Source organism: Durio zibethinus, chromosome 24 (genome assembly GCF_047325235.1).
Source record: "Durio zibethinus cultivar Kanyao isolate XHJ-2024 chromosome 24, ASM4732523v1, whole genome shotgun sequence".
Classification (NCBI taxonomy): Eukaryota; Viridiplantae; Streptophyta; class Magnoliopsida; order Malvales; family Malvaceae; genus Durio; species Durio zibethinus.
Genome location: NC_143185.1, coordinates 20,914,189 through 20,931,728, shown reverse-complemented (window position 1 = coordinate 20,931,728; position 17,540 = coordinate 20,914,189). Strand labels below are relative to the sequence as shown.

Below are 17,540 nucleotides of genomic sequence, written 5' to 3'. Positions count from 1 at the left end.
TTCGAAGTAGTAGTTTCGTCCTATGATTTCAGCAAAACAAGCATGCTCATGTCGTTCTTGATTCTTTTCCAAACAAGTTGATTTGTCTATTGCTCGAATGAAGAGGACTAGTTTTAGGTAAGTTATAGGTTGTGTTTGATAGAACTTGAATACTTTACGACAGAACAAAGCAGCATCACCGCCAGCAGGAGCTTTAGGAAAGCAAGTAATGGCACTGATTTCAGCAGTTACAGCAGCCTTTATTGGCTGCTAGTTTATTGGAGCGCAGAACACTCTTTAGGATCACTTGCGAGACACTACTTTAAGGACATCTGCATTGAAGATTCTGTGGATTTTATATTTGGAAATGGCCTTTCCCTCTATAGGGACTGCCACTTGCATGCCGCAACCAACCAATAGCTATGGAGCCCTGACAGCCCAAAAGAGGGAGAGCATGTTCGGCCTGGTAAACAGGCTTCTCGTTTGAAAACTACAAGGTCACTGTGTCTGGTGCCCTTTTTTTCACATCTTTGAATCCAAAGGCGAGTGGTTTCAGATATTCACGCACGCTCATGCAAATGTAAGACTCAGACCAACTCGGTCCCCAGATGCTAATACAACCGCAATTTTAAGCGAAAGTGAAAAACAATGTATCATCCTCTTCAAAGAAGAATAAATTACAGAAGATACAAGGTCAATGCATTCTACAGCACAAATCAACTATACAAATCAATACATTACTGTACAGTTATCATTGCCTCTTCCTCCCCCCCACCCCCCCGATATTTGTGTACAAACAATACTGGTGCTGCGACGGCTGTACAAATCTGCCAGCATTGAAGCAGAGGAATCAAGACTGGAAAAGTGTCACCGTTGCAATATAGCCATTCTTCATAACCTGCTAATAGCAAAGATCTTCATTAGCAATCCTCTCACTTATCATACCTAAAACTAAAAATTACCAAAATAAGTGTTGCATCGAATACAAAAGTAAATGAAGCAAGAAATTTTAACAAACTTTCACCTCAAATGCAGCATTCTGATAGCCATACACCAAAGTAGAGCCAAAAGGATTGCTCGTAGAACCTTGTGTTTGAATAGCCGCTCGGCCACAATCCCCAAGGATTTCCTGCAGTAAGAATATAATTCTTTGTTACATCCATTATTTAATCACACAGTACTCAAACAGGACCACTCAAGGCAGCAAGCTAATGACAAATAAAAGGGGGGAAAATGAAAATCTAATTGAGCGTTTATGAGATCACTTTTAAGTTTTAACGCATATATTAACACCTCTATCCAAATAAATTAGATAAGAAGGCCTATAAACTGTTAAAAGAAAGGTTAGTGGAGAAGCAAAAAGAAGAATATCGGTATGTATTCAACTCCAAAAAGTTACCTTCACCTGCTCCCATTTGGTGCTTGGAGTAATTCTGTTTTTATTGTTATTTACATCCAGGAAGGATCCCCCAACTGCAGGCCAGGAACAAAAACATAAGATCAATTATCCTCACCAATAACTGTAATAATAAAAAGCCGAAAGAAGGGCTCATAGTTGAACCTAGGATAACAAAATTGCACTTTATGTATGAATTGAAATCTGCATGACCAGGATAGTTTGTGTGTAAAACAAACTTCTTGATTTTATGAGTCTGCAAAACCAAACAAGCATTCTAAGAATTTCTGACCACAAACATTAATTCTAAGAATACGATCATTATTGATAAAACAGAGATAATAGCCAGAGAGATATATCTAAATGCCTTCTAACCACATAGGCAACTGAAACAAATAAAAAAAATAAGGTGTATGTACTATGTAGGAAAGGTTCCTTCACTTTAATTTTTGGGTGATGAGGGTATTTATTTTTAATACCTGGCCATCAAATAAGATGTCCAAACCGCGAGTAAAATAATTGTAGAAATAATCACCACAAAGAGTTGTCCGAGGACGAGGATCAGGAGCAGAGTGAATAACCATTTGGTCAACCTGTAGACAAAATAAGTTTTTGCCATTGGGGAAATATGCAAACAATTCAGGCACAAAAAGCTGCCATACAAAATCCTTTCACCCCACACCAGAATGCAAAGAAGAAAATAAAATATCATGCCTAATTACTTTGGTCAAATGTCCAATGAAATATCCCCTTAGGTGAAAGCTAGTGTGTATAACCAGCATAAAAACCCCCAGTCCATTTCAAAATGTTCATGCATCATTGCTACCTGCTTTTGATGGATTCCACAAGGACGCCCTAATTCAGTCCAGACATCCTGCATGTAAGGGAATAGCATAAAATTAGTACTACTCTACGAGACTAGAGAGAACAGTTAATGCCAGAAGAGGGGAAAGAAGATAAACTTAAATCTCATCAAGTCATTTAAGATTTACCTGAGGTGATGCACCAAAAGGAATATGCTGCCCTCCAACAGTGAAGAACAATTCTTCCCCAAGCTGGAAGCTTGGACATATGAATTTGTTAGATTCAAAATATTAGTCTCTATATTAAGAGACCATTGGTACTCTAAAACACACTGAAGCAAACAAATAGGCTAATCAAAATACCAAGCCTAAAAGGACTCATCCCTTTTCTAAAAAGACCACTTATTTTCAAGAGATGCAATCCAAAAGTTTAAATTAAAAGGATGATAGTAAAAAGCTAGTCAGCTGCTTAAATGAGACGACTGACTCGTATTAACAGCAGAACTGATGAAGATAGAAGTCAAACCTTGGCATGCACCTCTTCCATGTACAGGCTGCCAACAGGTAAAGGGGGAGCAGAAGCCTTATCCATTAAGGATCCAACGCCAACTTTTTTGTCTGCATAACTATCATATATAGATACACGGCAGGTAACTGGAGTAGTGCCATCTGGAAACTCCAAAGGCAATTCAGCTGTCAAGTAAAAGACTAAAAATCAGCTTATTAGGAGTTGAAGCATGGGCATGACAAGTAATCATGTGTGGATAAAAGAATAAAAACCTTCTCCATCATGAAAGTAATCTGTATACTGACTTGGTATAGGAAAAGCAAATGACAGACCCTGAAAAAAAAGCAAGATAAAAAACTGCACAATTGCAGACAAATTTTAAAAAACTAAATAAAAAGCGCTCTAATACTTAGAGTAATCATGGTACAAACCGGGTAGAATAGGGTATAAACACCTCTATCCCTGTCATAAGTTCCAGGATAGGTTGGACCAAAAAGTGCATAGACAGCTACAAAAGTTGCAAGAGTGGCCGGTCCCCTGTATGCAGAAGCCAGGTTCACTACCAAAAGATGTGATTATGATGTATGAAAATAAAACTTAGGGCTTAACTTACCCAATCAAAGAAGTGGCGTAGCGCATTTGAAGACGTTTGATATCAAAAATTTCAATAAGGCGTAATCTCTAGTACGGAATTCAAAATTATAATAAATAAAACGTACCATAAAGAAATCATGTGGAAGAAAAGATAAAAAACAAGTATAAAAATGAAATATATATGTTAATTGAGAATAGAACCTGAGACCAAGGGTCAAAACGAAGATGAAAACCATGATCTGGAAAGCTTATAACAATATCAAGCTTAAGAGGCTCCTACGCACAACAACCATAATTAGAAGATTGGCATAAGTGTTAACTTGACCTGACTATATAGTTACTCAGCATACACCAAGATATGACTTTAACAGCAAAATCAAAGAAACAATTTCAATTCATATCATTAAGTATATTCCAAAGTATAGAGTTTCACCTTGTACCAAAAAGTTCACCAAACTACTAAACTATAACGCGATAGGAAACAGTACATTTAATGATTCAGTCCAAACCTCATCGTAGTACTTCACATGTACAACATCATAAATGTTAGGCTGTTGTTCTATTTGAGCAAAGGCTTCACATATCGGCATCCCTGAAATAAAAAATACAATACAAAACAAACAATCTTATATTTCAACTTTTCCGGTAAACAAATACACTCACAACAAGATAAAACCAGTGAACAAGCTAAAAACAACCATATTCATATTGGAAAGGAATTAAAACCTAAAAACCCTTAAATTATAATCATTCTCATTGATTTCAAGCTTTTGAAATTTAGTAACAATAATCAGTTGTGGAGAATATATAACCTAATCCTTTGATTAACAAAAATCGCGATTAATCGACCAATCAAAATTTCGCGTCGAGTTATATTATTTCAAATACACGTCGCCGATGAAAAAAAAAAATGAAAAATATAGAAAAATTATCGAGAGTAAACGAACCGAGCGTGAAAGGTCCGATGCCGAGACCGGGGCGAAGATCGAGAACGATGACGCCCATAGCGGTGCCTTCACAGCGTCGTCTGGGTCTCTGCAACATTTGTGTTTCGCTCTTTTTTTTTTTTTTTTTCCTTTCTTTCTTTTTGGGAGCGTTTGGATCGGGGCTTCCTTTGTTTGGGTAGAGTCTCCGTTACTTTCGCAAAAGCTGGTGCTTTTTCAAAACGAATCGGCTTGGGCTTGCTATTAGATTGACTCCCAGCTCACGAAATGTTGACACGGTGGCCTACTTCGGGCCGTTGGATCCTCTTAACTTAACCCGTCAAAAAATATAATCGATTGAATTCAAATCGATAAAATATTAAATTAACGTTTGAACTCGATTCAAATTTAAAATTTAAAATTTGATTTAAATTTAATTAAATTTTTTTTTAATTTGAATTTAATTTAAAATATAAATCGAATCACTTGAATTCGTTTAATTATATTTGATTAATATATAAAAATAAATTTAATTTTTATATTCAATAAAAATTAAATTATTTTTGCTCGATTTCAAATTTAAAATATTTTATATATTAAAATAATTAAAATATATTAAAATATAAAAGTTCAATCAAATTCGTAAATTATTTCAATCAAATATAAAAATATTTAAATTTGACTCGATCGATAAATTGAGCTATTCGAACTTAAACTTCACTCAATAATAATCAAATTAAATTCGAGTTTTATTTGAGTTAAATCTGAATAATTTATGAATATTAATATATTATTTATACTCTTAATTTTATCTGATAGTGATATTTTTTTTATGGTATTGGTTTTATTTTATAAAATTTTAAATTAAAAATCAATAGATCATTTTTTATTCATTTGATAATTGATGATGATAAAATAAACAAATTTTACGTTTTTAATTTGAAACGAAAATGGAATTTTTTAAGGGAGGATATTTGATATTTTTTATATTCTTTTTGTCCCATTATTTTTGTCTCATTATTTTTGTCCATATTTTCTTTTTAGGGTGTCTCAATTTATTTGTTTATTATTCAAAATAAATAATATATATACTTAAATTCTTAAATTTACCCTCACATTTTAATATTATTACACAAAATCTAATAAAATGAAACATTTTTCACCGTCAATTTTTTCTTTGTTTCACCTTATTCTCAAGCTTTTTTTTTTTTTTAATTTCCCGAAACTTGAGTAAAGCTTGGTGCAGATAAAAAATGGATTAAAGATTAATACCATGAGACTTGACGTAAATGTTATTATATTTTCTTGATGTTGTGAAAATAATGAAAAATGATTAGTCTTTTTTAATTCCTTTTTGGATTATTATAAATTGCTTTGTTTTTTTGGTTATAATACAGAGTTTGACAATGACTATTACAGATTTTTTTGTTTTAAAACATAGGTTACTAGTTGCCATGAAAAATGATGATGCGCCACCAAATGCCAAAATTTTACCTCTGCTGAAAATAAGTGCAAAAAGATAAAAAATAACTTGAAATTTTTTTTTTTAATTTGTGCAAATTATTAATGGAGAATTAATAAGGAAAAGAAGAAGTATATTTTTTATGTTTAATTTATATTTTCTTATACCCCTATGATAAGTAATTTTATGGTTTGAATTTATATATTTTGTAAATTTGATTTTTTTTTATAAATGATATCACAATATGAAAATAAAAAAAATTATAAATACTAAAATTTGAATTTTAGATTTGAATATCATCTCTTAAAAAATATTATATAAATTAATTAAATAAATATTTTTAAATAATATTTAATATGAAATAATCATTTTAAACATATGATGATTTATAAATAATAATTAAATTACTATATTTGATAAATATTAAATGATTTTACGTGATAATGATATTAAATTCCTTCGCTTTTATTATCCAATAACAGCTTTAAGACAACTAACTTTTTTAATAGTGATAGAATAATGATCAAATCAATATTTGCCAAAACAAGTCCAACAAAAAAGCAGGATTCTAATATCAATTGGAGCCGTCATTCATTTATGGGAAGGACGAAAAATGCAATTAATCTTTACCAAACAACAACGATAGGTGAACAAGTTGTTCAAGAGTGGCCAAAAATGGGGGAAAATAAATGCTACGAGCCCAAAATAAAAAGGTTTTTGGTCAAACATTTCCATTAAATTTCAAATACAAATGTTGAACATTTTTTAGTAGTCATTTTCCCAATGTGAGCTGTAAGACAAGTTCACATTTGTTTTCGTAGCCTCCGAAATTTATACTTTCTTAATCATGCGCCGGCCATGCACGTGCAAATAATAATAATAATTTTTTCGTTTTAATTTATGTGATATTTTTCAAAATTTTTTTTTGTTAGAGTCAAATTTTAAATTTTATTTTTTTAAAATGGTGAAAAACAGAAAGGCAAAAATTATGTTTAAATACAAATAAATAAAATATTATAAATAAAATATTTATTAATTATGTGTTCACAAGAGTTAATTCAATAGATAAGGGGAGAAAATTTTTTCTTATCGATCGGATTTTGATATTTGTGGTGCACATAGAAATAATAATGGTTTAGATAAAATTTGATTTGATTTTTTAAAATATTATATAATATTATAAATTTTTAAAATTTAATTTAAATATAAATTAATTTTTTAAACTATTTGAATCAAATTAAATTTTATTAGTTCGTTTAGTTCAATATATCTATTTTTTATATTTACTTTTTATATATTATTTTAATATAAAATTTTAATATATTTAAATATACTTTGATATAAATTTATTATTTTATTTTATAAAAATTTAATATATATATAATAATATATAATTCGGTTCAATTTATTTTTTTTCAATTTGTTATTTTTTTTATCATAAATTTAATCCGACTTAAAATATATATTTAATATTTAAATTTAATCCAAATCCAATAAAAAAAATTGATTCGAATCAAACGATATATTATAATTTTGAACCAATTTTCAATTTTTAAAATTTGTTTTCACCCTTAAACGTACATAAAAAATAAATTTTTGAATAAATCCAATCGCGAGAGATTATGTTTTTAAATTAGTGCAAGAAAAAAAATTAAACTCAAATAAAATATTGAGATACATCTAATCATTTTATTATAAAAATATTAGTTATATTATAGGTTACATTTTTAATTATTTGTTGATAGAAAATCAATTATAATATTATTTTTACACTATTAGTTTTATTTTTATAACAATTTTTTAGAGAGCCAATACATAACATTAAAATTAAAGAAAATGTTAAAACCAACTTAAATACTCAATTACACTCGAATTTTCTATTGCAATTATTGATCTAATTGAACAATTATTTTATTTAACAAAAAAGAAAAAAAGAAAAAGATATCCCTCTAAAATTATATGGACCAACTTAGGTAAAAATTAAAAAGCAATAATTAATTTCAAAATTTTATTTATCAGCGCCTAACAAAAGAACGGCGTCCATTGACCAGTAAAAGATGCTTCCTTAGAACTTTTATTTATTTATTATTAAAAATAAAATATGTCAGTTTCAAAATGCATTGAATTTCATTAATAAAAAAGACTTGGGGTGGTTCAATGTACCAAAATTGAAAAGCGATGGCTTCCAAAGCATTGAAATAAAATGCTGTCAATTCCATGTTAAAATGAAAATAATAATAATAATAATGAAACTTTAGATTATTCGAAAATCACTTTTGAAATTGAATTGCTATTACAATTTTTTAAAATTAATTTCATGGTTCTTACATTTCCTTAGTAATTAAATATTATAATGTGTTTTTGATAAAAAAAAATATGTTTGTGATTGAATTCAACTTTTATGTTTGTTTTTATTAATAAAATGGAATTCAAATTCGATTTTTTGAGTAAAAATTTATATATTTTTTATTATTGAATCAAATATTTAAATGAAATATTATGAATGTGAGCTTGCTAAATATTATTATCAAATGAGTTGTAATTAATTTAGCATTTTGAGATAGGTAGATCTTATTTTTAGAATTTGAACAAAATGATAATTTATCATTAATTTCAATTACACGTTTAATGAACAAATTTTTGAAAATTTTCAATTGAGAGAATTTAGATTTGTATAATGTAAATAGAGACAAAAAATTAAAAGTTAAATTTGAAATTAAAAAAAATTGAAAAGAGTTAATTTATGAATTTGTATCATATAAAATATTAATAATTTATTTATATTATATTTATATAAAAATTATATATTATATTATATTATATAAAATATTTTGTTTATTTTATTAAATATATATATAAATTTTTAAAAAAATTTAAATTATATTATTTTTATATTATTTTTTAATCACATTACGTATAATATTTTAAATTATCAAATTTATTCGCACGTCTAAACCCTTTTGCTATCGAAAAAAAAAACAAAACAAAACCCGTGTTTGTCAATTTTTTCTTGTTACATACTGTTAACAACCACGTGGAGCGTAAGAGCGGGAAGAAAAAAAACCGCTTTTTTGCCGACCCATTTTCTTGTTACTTACTGTTCACTAACCACGTGGCGCTTAGGAGCAGCGAAGATTAGAGAATCAAACACCCAACTCCAGCCCAGACCCCAACCCTCTTTCCGCCAGAGCCGCGTTTGACGTTTCCTTCCCACTATCCTTCAAAAAAAAAAAATCTATTTGAGAGTTTGATCTACCAATCAATCGACCAAGTGTCTGCCTTCCTTCCTTCCTTCCTTCCATCTCCGAAAGACAACTTTTAAAAGGGTTTTAAGTTAATTGAACCTTTTTTGTCTCGCCCAAACAATGCCTGGTGATATAATTTCCCAGTCCATTTCCATGTGGTCACTACTCACAGCTCCACCACTTCCTAACCCCCAATTCCATCGCTAGGGTTTTCCAAATTTTTGTTTGAATTTTTTTTTTGGTTCATATCAAAGAAAATATATAAGAAAAACAAAAATCCTTCACAGAAAAGATGTATTATATATTTTTTTAATTTATGATTTATTTTTCGATTTTTTTATGGAAAATTGTCAACAAGAAGAATTGGCCACGCCTCTGTATAAGCCTTGTTTACAAAACAACGGCAGAGGTTGCGGTGATGTTGGTAATAATAGTGGTAGTTTGAATCGTGATTCTTTACAAGGAGTGGAGTTCGTGACCGTCGATCAATGCCAGAAGATTCCGGAGATGGACGATTCACAGCTCGTTGGAAACGCTGACGTGGCGGTTCGAGGAGATGGTGGTGCTACGGTGGAGACCGGAGCGGGGGATGGAGTCAAAGTTGTTGAGATGAGCGCGGGGAAGCGCAGGCGGGGAAGGCCGCAGAGGAATCAGCCGAGAATCATGTCGTCACCGGCGCCACCGCCTCAAAGGAAGAATAAGGATGAAGAAGACGTTTGCTTCATATGCTTCGATGGCGGGAGTCTCGTGCTTTGTGATCGCTGGTGAGTTTGGAAATTTCTGTTTTTATCTTGTTTTTCTTTTCTGTTTGTTTGGTCAGAAAATGTAGGAAATAAAGAAAGTTTTAGTTAGTTGGCTGATATTAAGGTTATCTTTGAATGAACTTCAAAGTTTTGCTTAGTTAGGCTGAAAATTTATAACCCTTTACTCAATTGAGCTTATCTCAGGTTTTATTTAGGCAAAATTGAACTGGAGTTAATTTCACTTAAATATGAAAGTTATATGCCACTGCCGCTGATCTTTCTTTATTTTATTTTACTAATAATTCATATATTACAATTCGTGGTCTTCTTTAGTCTATTCTCTTTTTTTTTTTTTTTTTGTGCATTTGTGCCGTTTACTTGGTTAATTATATGGGATTTTACGTGTCAGGGGCTGTCCTAAGGCATACCATCCAGCCTGTATCAAGAGGGACGAGGCATTCTTTAAATCAAAGGCGAAATGGAATTGTGGTATGTTGCATTTTAGTTACTTCTTGTAAATACTTGTAACTTTTATTTCAGTTTAATTAATATGTTAAGTTTTGAGAAGTGTTGAAGTTTGTGTTAGTGTTATCTAGATTCATTTTCCTTTTTACTTGCTTCGCAGTTAATTAACCATTGTTCTGTTGTACTGTTACACATGCATGTCAAATGGTAGCTTTCCTTGTCTGTCATTATTTTGGATTCTTCGTTCTCGAGTAGTTATTGGATTACCATATTTATCTCAATTATGATATTATATCATACCATTAACATGTGCCTAGTGAATGGTTGTGTTAGGGTTTTCTAGATTCATTTTCCTCTTTACTTGCTTCGCAGTTAATTAACCGTTGTTCTGTTGTACTGTTACACGTGCATGCCAAATGGTAGCTTTCCTTTTCTGTCATTGGTTTGGATTCTTTGTTCTTGAGTCGTAATTGGATTACCATATTTATCTCAATTATGATATTATATCATACCATTAACATGTATCTATTGAATGGTGGCTTTTGATGTCTGTTGTTGACTTGGATTTTCTGGAGCAATTGTCACGTTACTTTCTTCTTTTTTTTTTTTTTACATCTCAATTATAATATCATATTATCTCCACGTGCATAGTGAATGGTAGCTTCCATGTGTGTTCATTGACTTGGACTCTTGCTTCTCACTTAGTTATTGTGCTAACATTTTTATCTAAATTATTAGTAAGTGTCAATGATTAAGTTTCATTATGTTTCCTGGTGTTCTATTTGTTGTATGTTTCAGGGTGGCATATATGTAGCACTTGTCAGAAGGCTTCATATTATATGTGCTATACTTGTACATATTCCTTGTGCAAGAATTGCACAAAAGATGCTGATTATGTGAATGTCAGAGGAAATAAAGGATTTTGTGGAATGTGCATGAGAACTATAATGCTGATTGAAAACATCGCATTAGAAAATAAGGAAATGGTATGATTAACTATGCCTTATACAATTGATTTCTTTTCGAACATCTTATAGCTTTTATCCATTAGTTGTGCTTCCATGTTTGGTAACTATTGTAATTGGTATGCTTAGATTATTGAAGAGTAGAGAGCTTTTGTCTACGTTAAACGCCTTTTAATTTATGCTGTGCAGGTTCAAGTGGATTTTGATGACAAAACTAGTTGGGAGTATCTCTTCAAGGTGTATTGGATTTTCTTGAAGGAGAAGCTATCTTTAAGTTTAGATGAGCTTACTAAAGCTAAAAATCCCTGGAAAGAAATTGTTATCATGGGTCCTAAGGGAGAGTCATCTGATGAACTTAATAATGGTAGTAATGCTAGAAGTGGTAATGTGGAAAAGTTGTTTGGAGACCAAGGACCAAGTTATTCCAAGAGAAGAAAAACGATGAAGCAGCAGAGGTTTTTGAACAAAGTTGAATCTCTAGAAGCTGAAAAATCGGGTGTTATGAAAGGGATGCCTTTGGCTGAAGGCACGAATTGGGCAACAAAGGAGCTTCTTGAATTTGTGGCACACATGAAAAATGGTGATATATCTGTGATATCTCGTTTTGATGTTCAGGTGCTTTTGCTTGAATACATAACTAGAAGCAATCTTCGTGATCCTCACCAGAAATCTCGCATTGTCTGTGATTCAAGGCTTATAAAATTGTTTGGAAAAGCAAGGGTGGGCAAATGTGAAATGTTAAAGCTTCTTGAATCACACTTTCTCATCCAAGACCATTCGAGGGCCATTGATACCATTAGAAGTGGAGGTACCAAAGCTATTGCTACCCAATTGGCTGTCAATGGGCACAATGATAGTCAACCCATAATTGCCAATGATAAGAGACGTAGAACACGTAAAAAGGTTGATGATAAAGGAAAAAAGGCAAATCCAAATGAATTTGCTGTGGTTGATGTTCATAATATGAACTTGATCTACTTAAAGCGTAAATTGTTGGAGAACTTAATTGATGATGCTGACAAATTTAATGACAAGGTTGTTGGTTGCTTTGTAAGGATAAGAATTCCTGGTAGTGATCAGAAGCAAGATATGTATAGACTTGTCCAAGTAGTAGGTATTAACTTATATATTCAATGTTCCTAGAATTCCTTTATTTGTTTATTGTTAACATTCACTAATAAATGTGTTTGTTTGTAGGTACCAGCAAGGTGGCTGAACCATATAAAATTGGTGAAAGGACAATTGATGTCATGCTCGAGATATTAAATTTAGACAAGAAAGAGGTTGTATTGATTGATGGAATTTCAAATCAGGAATTTTCTGAGGTGCCTAAATATACATCCTCATTTATTATTATTTTTTTTTGACATTTACTTTGTGTTAGGTTCCATTTATTTAAAGGATTGAATGCTGTTTGTACAACAGAAAATTTCTATGTTTAGTCCTGCATTTATTAACAAGAATTCCATGTAAGGAAGTCTAATGCTTAACTTCATGATTTTATCACCCTATTAAAACTAAAGGGTTGAAGATAGGTTTTTTTGTAGGTTAGGATTTTAGTAAGCATTGTATTTATAATTGAAATAGGGCGAAAATGGCTTAATTAGCCAAAAAGAAAGATTTAAAATACTTAAGGTTTTAATGACAGAGGTGAATGAGGATTTTGAGGATAGTTGATGGCTTGTGTGGATTGGTATAGGCTGGAAGAACAATAATTGAGAAGAAAGTGGGAAAGACAATACACTGTAAAATCTGTGAACTATTGACCATTAAATGGAAAAAGATCACTCTCCAAAGGCCATTGACAAATTTCATCATCTATATAGCTATCATTTATATGCATTCTTAGTTTGGCAGGCAGTGGACCATCTTGTATTGTGCCATAACTTTCCTTCCTTGGATGGGGTATACAAGTTTCCCCTCTGATTTTGATATGTTTGTTATATAACCCCAGGATGAGTGCCAACAACTACGCCAGAGTATAAAATGTGGGCAGATCAAATGGTTTACAGTGGTAAGTTGAAGTGTGTTCATTTTTAATTTTCAGCCAAGATAATTTTAGTGTTGTTTGAAAAGGGAGTTTTATGTAGTGTTGTTTGAAAGGGAGTTTTATGCTTTGTTGTAGGGTGAGATTCAGGAGAAAGCAATGGCACTTCAAGCAGCGAGGGTAAATGATGTAAGTTCCTAAGCTGTGAAGTTGCAGTACCTTAAATGAGTTGGGATATTACTGTGTAGTTACTTTGAAAGGGATAGGATTTTTTTTGAAAGGAAAAGGATAGGATGTTTAGTGTTCTTATATAGTACATGTTTTCTCTTTACTTACCCTTAAAGAACTCTTTAATGTAGTTTTTGAAGGTGCTTTTTGTTCTAACCTTTTTGACCAGTGGCTGGGGTCAGAGATTTTGCGAGTTAATAATCTTTGTGATCGTGCAAGTGAGAAGGGGCATACAAAAGAATATCCTTTGTTGCTTGATATGATACTAACCTTTAAGCTGCTTTTGTTTTTTTTTTCCCTCTTACCCTTATATTCTCTGCTATGCTGCTAGTCTAACATATGTCACAACATACAACTAACAATAAACCTAAGCTTTGCTTTGGGCCTATCATTCCATTATTCTTTATTTAGTATCATGTCCTTTGTAAGATTGGTGAATGCAAAGTCCTTTTAATAGTTTTTGCCCATGTCTTCTTTGGTCCCTTATTGTAGCCCTTTGCCATTCAAAATCAGTTTGTGTGTATCTAATTTTGGCCGAATATGGTGCTACACCACCTTACCTCTTGCCTGATGCACTTATGTCAAAGCTGATTTTGTTTACCCTCCAACATTTTTTTTTTAACATATGGAATTGTAGGTTATATTTCCATGTAATTTCAGTAAAGGTACATCCAAAGGAATAACCTTAGTGGCTTGACTTAGGTTTTTGAAAAGAAAAGGTGCAGCAAAGAGTCTTAGGACTCAAAGATGACGGAGATGACCAGCAACATAAAAGTAGGGCTCAGGGTTTTCAACTCCAATCTCTTTGTTTACCATCTTGGCTACATTGCTTTCTCTTTATGGCAGTGATTTTTTGTTAAACATTTTGCATTTTCACTAGTTGCTGCATTGTAACATGAAGCATAATTGGCCTTACAATTCTGCTTTATGCTTTGAACTAGGGAACCTGGAATCTTGTAACACAAATTATAAACCTATCCTCAACATTTTTTAAGATATTCAATTTTCAAATTTCTTTGTGATAATCATGCTATGAGTCTGAGTGACACCGTTTGGACATGATACTGGCAGTTGCCATTATTCATAAGCCTTTCTATTGGTAAGTAAATGGTAACAAGTTTATGAAGTATTCCTTGACCATGTTGCACGCTTAGAGAATGTGTAGAAAAATTGCAGCTTCTGAACTCACCTGATGGGCGCCACTATAGGCTGCATGAAATTCCTGATGTACACAGTGAACCAAATATGAATCTATATCTATATCGCAAGTGTGAGGAAGTTGGTGGAGAATTGGATGAGAAGAAAAAAGGTAGCATGCACTTTTAGATATTGAACTTTTTTATTGTTGTTTTTCCTATGTTGTCCATAATGCTTTGGTTTTGGCCATATATATGCATGTATGTATTAATTTTTGTCTGCATTTATGCAATTTTATGCATCTTCGGTGCTAATTAGACTGGTTTGTGTGTAGAGAACAACATGAAACCAAGCAATTCTGGTTTTGGTATCAAGGAAAAGGAGCCTTCCTCTCCACTGAATGGAGGTGATTTCTTGAGTGATATAGGAAGCAGAGAAACTAGCATACCACCACATTCTACAGGAATGGAGCTATCAGTAAATAATATTAAGACAGATAAAATATGGCACTATCAAGACCCACTTGGGAAAACTCAAGGGCCATTTACTATGGCAATGTTACGTGTATGGAGCATGAGTGGTCTTTTCCCTCTGGATTTGAGAATATGGAGAGTAAGTGAAAAGCAAGATAACTCCATTCTCTTAACTGATGCGTTGGATGGGCTGTACAGCCAAGTGCAACAGTTGTTTCATAACAGCTGCATACCGACTGAGGATGTAAGGATTGCCTCTGTTGGTGATGTTAGGAGTAGGGATCTGAATGTTAATCAGATGGAAAGTAAACAGGTTGAGGGGAGCTTGAAGTCAATGCAGAATGATACAAGTGGTCAGTGTTGTGGTAACAATGAATCTGTGAAGAGCAAAGAATTGGGCTCTCAATCTTCTTCTACTGCCTCTGTAGATATTGTCAATTGCAATGCAGGTCAGATGGGAAGTCCTTTACCACACTGGGACTCTGTGAAGGGTGATAATTACTTCCATGGCCGCCCCCAAGTGAGTAGTTCACTTCCCTCGTCTACATTATCTGGGAAACATTGTGAAACTCACTCTAATCAAGTTAGCAAAGGTCATGGGGTTGAAAGATGGGACTGTGGTTCGATTGACATGAATGAAACTTTGAACAAGACCTCTGAAGGTCAAATTATTGCTGGAAATATGAAGCAATATGATAGTGAGGGAAAATTAGGAAAATCTTGTGGGCAAAGTTGGAGATCTCCACCTTTAAATGATGCTTCAAATGGATGGGATTCAAATTCTGCTCTTATTTCACTGGCTAGGGCTCTTGAAGCATCGGAGCACAATCAGGATATTGATTTCCCAGATCTTCCTACCTCAACATCAAAGTTGAACCACGAAGACTCAAAAGGTCAGGCTAAAAGCAAACAGTCTCTTTCTTCAAATTTTCCTCATCAGGATTCAGGTCCTAGCTGGAGTTCTGCTTCTAGTCTAGTGGGTAATGGATCACAGCTTCCTGAAGTAGCTGGTGAATGGGGTCGTTATTCTTCCACTCCAGCAAAACCCTTTGTGAAGGAATGGAACTCAGATTTTGTGCCTGAGTCTTCTTTGAAACCAACTGACTTGGGAAGTGATCATGCCGCTACTCCAACTTCAGGAAGTGGCCAATTGACGCATTCTTCTCCCACAGATCCTGCAAATAATGCATCTGCTTGGGATGCAATTGTTCGCGAACCCAATGAATATTCTTTGGGTGATGAATCAGTTTCCGATCTCTTGGCTGAAGTGGAAGCGATGGAGTCACTTAATGGCTTAGCTACACCTACATCTATTTTGCATTGTGATGGAGAGTTGGCTCAAGGTTCTGAAGCTGATTGTTTTAGTCCTGTAGGAGGACTGAGCCCTGCACCTGATCCAGGAAAAGGCGATGCTTTGAGCTCCACAAATGATCTACACATGCCTTCTCAGTCAACTGTGTCAGTGACCAATTATCCATTTCGGGTCTCTCAGTCTGAAGTTCATGATTTTCATAAGAGTTCTAGTGGGCATTCTTCCACAAGTGTCGAAATGGATGAAGATACAAGGCCCAGCGATGTCTCAGTTAATCAATACGAATCTGTTTCAGACATGCAGCCTCCGGCACCACCAGTAACAACTTGGGGCATGGCTACTGCAGATACCGCTTGGAGAGCAGGGCCAGAAACTACGGGAACCAATTGGGGAGCATTTCAAGGAAATGCAAATTTTAATTGGGGAGGTTTAGGACAAGGAACTACTAATATTAGTTGGGAAACAGGTCAGGGAACATTCCAGGAAAATGGCAGCATCAGTTCAGGCACTTATGCTGGGAATCCGCCCTATTGAGGAAGCCAAAAAAGGTATGTTGGTCAAAGGGATCGTGATATTCAGGGCAGAGATTCAAGTTTTGTTAGGGGCAGGTCATTTTGGAATAGGCGGTTGTCGTCACCGTTCGGTGGTCAAAACAGAGTAGGTTCTTCCACAGCTCCGCCCAAAGGGCAGCGGGTTTGTAAATTTTATGAAAGCGGGTATTGCAAGAAGGGAGCATCGTGTAGTTATTGGCACCCTTGATTAGGAGATTACTACCACAGCAATTGTGTGTATTTAATTCTGTATTCATTATTCCAAATAGTAATTTGCTATGTAATTCTCCCCATTTAACCAGTAACAGTATCATACAAGCTGGGCATAATACATATATATTAATTTTCTTCTCTGGGACCCGTTGCAGAGTAACTGCTGCTGCTGCGTCCTTCAGTGGCCTTGGCATTGTGTCTGTCATCTTTCCTCTCTGCCCTTTGAGGCCTAAGCAAACAAAAGAAAAAGAAGAAAATAAACCTTTCTGAATCCGAATAATCTAAGAAATGCGTAAAATATTTAAGATAGATGTGGTAATATAAAATAGATAGATGTGGTAATACGATATAAAAATAAGATATGAAAATTACAGCTTAAAATTTTAATAATAATTTTAACAATAATTGTATATAAATTTAATAAAATTTTAAAAAAATATTTTATATTTTTATATTAATATAAATTATAATATATAATTTTTATATAAAATATAATATAAATACATGAATTTTAATATTTTATAATAAATAAATACATAAATTATCATATTTAATC

At 32.9% G+C, this 17,540-nt stretch overlaps 2 protein-coding genes across 4 annotated transcripts; one reads left to right on the top strand and one right to left on the bottom strand.

The window, feature by feature from the left end:
• Positions 1-589: 589 nt before the first annotated feature.
• Positions 590-4,434, bottom strand: LOC111317227 (PHAF1 protein At3g51130). 3 transcript variants are annotated; one of them, XM_022919654.2, is made up of 14 exons: positions 4,228-4,432; positions 3,790-3,872; positions 3,482-3,556; positions 3,300-3,367; positions 3,118-3,223; positions 2,959-3,019; positions 2,705-2,871; positions 2,368-2,430; positions 2,202-2,249; positions 1,855-1,968; positions 1,541-1,631; positions 1,379-1,452; positions 1,004-1,108; positions 590-877 (listed from the first exon to the last, which is right to left on the bottom strand). In XM_022919654.2, exons 1-14 carry the CDS (start codon positions 4,322-4,324, stop codon positions 830-832), a joined length of 1,200 nt encoding a protein of 399 aa, XP_022775389.2. In that variant the 5' UTR covers positions 4,325-4,432; the 3' UTR covers positions 590-829. The 3 variants fall into 3 exon arrangements, with proteins under 3 accessions (XP_022775389.2, XP_022775391.2, XP_022775390.2); XM_022919655.2 differs by having other exon boundaries at positions 619-877; positions 1,385-1,452; positions 4,228-4,434; XM_022919656.2 differs by lacking the exons at positions 2,202-2,249; positions 2,368-2,430.
• A 4,401-nt stretch (positions 4,435-8,835) lies between these two features.
• Positions 8,836-17,124, top strand: LOC111317225 (zinc finger CCCH domain-containing protein 44-like). The gene is made up of 10 exons (XM_022919651.2): positions 8,836-9,674; positions 10,063-10,142; positions 10,917-11,104; positions 11,273-12,197; positions 12,281-12,408; positions 13,038-13,097; positions 13,209-13,259; positions 13,468-13,538; positions 14,447-14,607; positions 14,770-17,124. The coding sequence occupies exons 1-10, from the start codon at positions 9,250-9,252 to the stop codon at positions 16,752-16,754; spliced, it is 4,074 nt and encodes a 1,357-aa protein (XP_022775386.1). The 5' UTR covers positions 8,836-9,249; the 3' UTR covers positions 16,755-17,124.
• The last annotated feature ends 416 nt before the right edge of the window (positions 17,125-17,540 follow it).